The sequence below is a fragment of the Chrysochloris asiatica genome, unplaced genomic scaffold (genome assembly GCF_000296735.1).
Source record: "Chrysochloris asiatica unplaced genomic scaffold, ChrAsi1.0 scaffold00125, whole genome shotgun sequence".
NCBI lineage: Eukaryota > Metazoa > Chordata > Mammalia > Afrosoricida > Chrysochloridae > Chrysochloris > Chrysochloris asiatica.
The window spans coordinates 6,369,503-6,374,484 of NW_006408643.1; the positions used below are offsets into that span (position 1 = coordinate 6,369,503).

A 4,982-nucleotide genomic window follows, 5' to 3' on the forward strand; every position below is an offset into this window, starting at 1 on the left:
CTAGATCCAGAGGGCGTGGAGGAAGGTAGAATCTCCACTGAGTAGTATCCAATCTGTCTAGGCAGGGCTGATGAAATGAAATGCGGATAGGTCTCTTGTGATACAATAGTGCATAATTGTTATCAGGACTGATTGTGAGAGCTGGAAATGTAGAGGTGGACAGTTTATAGCAAGGAGGGGAGTGATTGACTTTTCAGTCTAGGAGTGGAGGTCCCTGGAACCATCAAAGGAGAAAAGCGGAGAGTGGGACCCTACCCAGAGAAGCAGTGATGCCTGAGATGGAGGCAGAGATGATGACATGGAGAGATGGAGCGGCTGGGGACTTTAGACACAGAGAAGGAGAGGGGCTGTGTGCTGACAACTGGGGGGCAGACTTACAGGGCATACCCTTTGGTTGGTTGATGATGCATGGAGGGGACTGTAACCATGACAATGAAACAATATACGATAGGATGAATATAAAACTAATGTTCTCCCATGTAAACTATCACATAATTCACAATAAAAGGTTTTTTTAAAAAAGGAGGCTTTTCAGAAACAGGAACAGACGATGCCCAGACCATCAAGAAAGAAGAGCGCTGGAAAGCAATGCCAGCAGAGGGGGTGGCGGCATGGGAAGAGAGTAGCTGTGGGCTCAGAGGCCATGGACAGAGTACAGCTGAGTGCCCGTGGGCATTTCCAGATTGGCTAAAGGAGCTTCTAAGAACTGCTCAAGCAGGGCACAAACTGAGAGGCTGAAGACAAGAGGCAGGCGCGCCCGCAGTATGACAGAGAAAAGGTAGTCCCGAGCTGCTATGCCGAGTGGTTTGGGATCCGGAATCGTCCCCTGTTCACTTCCCAAACAAACCCCATGATGTGAGTACTGTCGACAAGTTCTGGGGGGTCATTGCCAATGGCTTATCGACCCCAGATGTGAAGCAGAGTGGCTGGTGTCAGACTGGGATAAGGAAGGCAGTAGGGCAGAGGCCTGTCTGACCGCCACTTCGTAAGGATTTTGAGTATGATTCTTCTTCTCCCTTATGAAGCCAGGGGAAGATTTACAAAGATTGGAAAATCCAATCCCTCAAGTGCATTCCGACTCACAGTGACCCTGTAAGACACAGTACAACTGCTTCACAAGCTTCCCGAGACTACGAGTCTTTATGGGAACAGTGAGCCTCACGGGTCTTCCATGGGGCAGCTGGGAAGTTTAAACTGCTGACTTTGTGGTTAGCGGATGCACCTAGCCCACCTAGCCCAATACACCTAGACACCATGCCTTTAGGGGTTTCTCATTAGGAAGGATAAAGACTAGAGGGAAGGCAGGTTTAGAGGAGACCCCAATTCAGGAAAAACAGTACGACCAGAAGGAATTCCAGTGCCAGGGCACAGAGCTGAGAGGGAGGAGAAGAAAAACAAAACAAAACAAAAAACTGAGATTAAAGAGATTGGCGAACATGCTTGCTGCTCATCAAAAGGTTGGCCCACTCAGAGATGCTTCAGAACAAAGTCCTGGCTATTTGCTTCTGAAGACAGTTACTGAAAACCGGACGGCAGGCACACAGTTCTGCTCTAACATGCGGGGTCATCGGGACCCAGAGTCAACTCAATGACCGCTGGGTCACTGACGCCTAGGATGGAGAGTACAGTGGATCTGTAGGACAACCACTGGGCTATGACCCACAAGGTTGGCGGTTCAAGCCCACCAGTCACTCCATAGGAGAAAGATGAGGTTGTCTGCTACACAGGGTTGCTATGAGTTGGAACCGACTCGATGGCACTTCACAACAAGGGCGGGGTGCAGAAGCCCTGGCAGTGCAGGGGGTGAAAGGACCCCATGGAGCAGCTCTGCAGGAGAAAGACCTGGTGATAATCTCAACTCTGTCACGGGCGGCGGGGGGTCATCACTGTATGCGGACTCCATGGCAACTCTTTGGAGCTTGTTCATTTGTTTGAGGGGCAGCTAAGTGAGGAAACAGAGGCTGGGGAAAGTTCAAGGAAAGAAGGACCTGTGAGGAAATATGGCAACTAACAAGGAGGTCTGGGAAAAGAAGGTTCTGGAACGGTCTGCAAGGACAGGGAAGGACACTTAAGAGGGCGATATTTGCAAACCAGAAAGGCAGAAATAAAGGCAGGACTGCCTTTTGACTGGACAAATTTGGCCACCCTTTCCTGGGCGGGTTGGGGGAGTCTGACCAGCCACAGCAGGACAGCATGTCAGCCTGGGGGACATCTGAAGGGGGTCACCCAAGGGCTGAGAAAAGTGGGGTGTGCTGGGAAAGGCTGGCCATTGGGTGAGAAAGGGGGTGTGGTGGGGGTAGGATTCTGGGATCTCTTAGCTTAGGGTTCCTTTGAGAAACCTGTAAGAACACTAGCCAGGGGCTGTCTGACCTGGTAGCCCTAGCTACACATGGGGATCCCCGGGGGTGGGTGGTGGTAAGCACATTCAACTGCTGACCTCAGAGTTGGAGGTACCGCCAAAATAAAGACCTGATGGTCTGCTTCTGAAAAACCTGTCAATGAAAATGTGAGGGCTCACAACAGAACACAGCTAACAAGCTTGTCTTTGCCGCATCTGTCAAGTGGGAACACAGTGGCTCTGTAGACTAAGCACGGGGCTGCCAACCAAAAGGTCAGAGGTTTGAGCCCACCAGTTGTTCTGTGCCCAGAAAAAGGCCTTCTGCTCCCGCAAAGATTTACAGCTTCAGAAACCTCATCCAGGGTCACCATGAGTTATAATCCACTCAACGTGCTTAACAACAACATTTGTCATTTATTACCTATCTATTTAGGAGTCCCTGGCGCTGTGGGTTAAGCACTGGACTGCTCATCACAGGTCTGCAGTTTGGACCCACCAGTTGTTCCTCAGGAAAAGGTTTTTAGTCTCCCTCAGTAACCCTGTGGAGCGGCTCTCCTCTCCTACATGGTCACCATGACCTGGAATCAACTCAAGGGCAGTGGGTTTGGTTTTGGAAGGTGGCACAGTGGGTTTGAGTGTTTGATAACGAAACGCAAGGTTGGTGGCTCGAGTCCCCCAGGAGATGCATCAAAACAAAGGCCTGGCACCCAGCCACTGCCAGCCCACTGGAGCACAGTCCTACTCCGACACAATGGTCAAGGTCCGCTCCAAGGCAAGTGGTAAGCCACTACCGATTGGGCTGCTAACCGCAAGGTCAGCTGTTCAAACCCAACAGTCGCTCCAAGGGCGAAAGCTATATGACTTTCTGCGCCCATAGAGACTGACAATCTCCGAAACCCTATACAGAGTAGCTGTGAGTTAAAATTAGTTGTTGTTGTTGTTGTTTGTGGGGGGTGGGAGGGCTGGAGCACCGGGGTCGGGCAGGCAGGGGCGCGGGGAGAGGGTAGGTTGCTGGAAGAGAACCAGAACGGGGTAGGTATCCGTGTGCGGGGATAAGGAGGTGCAGACTTGGATCTTTAAAAGAGGGGGACGGAGCCAGAGTCAAAGACAATCAAGAAATGCTGAGAAAATGGAACTCAAGTTCTGGGAGTTTCGAGGGTGAGGCCCTAGGGTGGATCTGCAACCAGGAAGGGGACAAGACGTGGGGCCCCCTAAGGGAACCCACGGAATTCAAAGGCGAGGGGCTGATCGAACTCGGTCCAGGAGCAGCGAGCTGAGCAAGCTTGGGCACTTGGCAGAAATGGGGGGCTGGGGCGGCGGGGAGGATGTGGGCACCAGACAAGGGCAGGGGCACCCAGGGATCGAGGGGACAAAACGGGGTGCCCCTACAAACCCGGCAAAAGCAGGCCGAAGGTTGTAGCTCTAGCCACGGGCTCGTGGGTGGGCGCCTGGGGCCTCGGCTCGGGTCCAGGGAGAGAGGATCGGTGAGCCAGGGGGCGACGCCGGCCATATGGAAGTGATCGTGGATTACCGGGGTCCCGAGCGTAAAGAGCGGAGTTTGGCCGCCGGGATCCAGGGCGGCTGCGCCAAGGTGAGCTCTGCGGGGGGCTTCACCTGGGCAGGCCGGCGGAGGGAGGTCGGGGACGCGAGGTGCACGCACCGTAGGGCTGGCCCTGGAGGTCGTACTGCTGCATGCGGTAGACGGTGAACTCGTGCGCGGCGTCGGCGGCGGGCAGCGGCGGCGCCACGAGCAGCAGCACGGCGGGCAGGAAGACGATGAAGCCGAGCGGCAGGCACGACGCTTTCAGCATGTTCTCCAGTACCTCACCCGCTTCCTCCAGCATCCTGGCCGGTGGCAGGGCCGCGCAAGGCGGCGGCGGCGGCGATAGGACGGCGGCGGCAGATCCCGCGGACTCACCTCAGCATGGGTAGTCGCTAGGGTCCTGCGGGCGCCGCACCGGTCAGCCGGCGCCCGCCCCGGGGACCTGCAGGCAGCGCTACGGACCACCCCGCCTGCCGCGCTGCCTCTTGGGAACTAGAGTCCTCCCGGCACACGCAAAGGCACCTGGGACTTGTAGGCCCACTTTGTTAACCTTCCCTAACTCCGCTGCAAGCCGTGGACTATTTGACTAACGCTGCTAAAGTTTCGCATAAAATCACAGGCTGAAGATAAAAACACTTTAAAATGCTGCTTTCTTAAAGCCTGTCTTTATGGAGAGGAAGCAAGAGGCGGGGCCACAGCGTGACCTTGCGACCTAGAAGGAAGTTGGGCACGAAGGAAGAGAGGGCCATCTTGGTGCGCAGGGTCTTCTGGGAATTGTAGTCCTAGCTGACAAGCCCCAAAGCTCATGGGAGTTGAAGTCTTCCTGAGAGAAGTTTGAGAGGTAATCACCTAAAACTACCAAGGAATGCCGATTGTAAGCTACATGAAGGCAAAGACTTTCTTCGTTTTAGTTATTTGGTGTGTCCCCAGCACCTACCATGAGACATGGAACACCGTGGGTAATCTGTATAATAGTTGAATGAATGAAAAAAAATAAATAAATTATAGAGGCCTCCTGATGGTTGATGGTTATGTACCGTGGAGTCGGTTCCAACTCGTAGTGACCCTGCACAGGGTTTCCGAGGCTGTAAATCTTTACGG

General features: G+C 53.8%; 1 protein-coding gene across 2 annotated transcripts in view; it reads right to left on the reverse strand.

Moving 5' to 3' along the window:
- Nucleotides 1-4,336, reverse strand: part of NCLN (nicalin) — a 21,186-nt gene extending 16,850 nt beyond the window's left edge. Inside the window, exon 1 of one of the 2 annotated variants that reach the window (XM_006868956.1) lies at nt 3,999-4,336. In XM_006868956.1, the coding sequence (XP_006869018.1) occupies nt 3,999-4,182 (184 nt within the window). In that variant the 5' untranslated portion in view covers nt 4,183-4,336. The remainder of the gene's footprint in view (nt 1-3,998) is intronic. The other variant, XM_006868957.1, reaches the window with a different exon arrangement.
- Nucleotides 4,337-4,982: the final 646 nt, after the last annotated feature.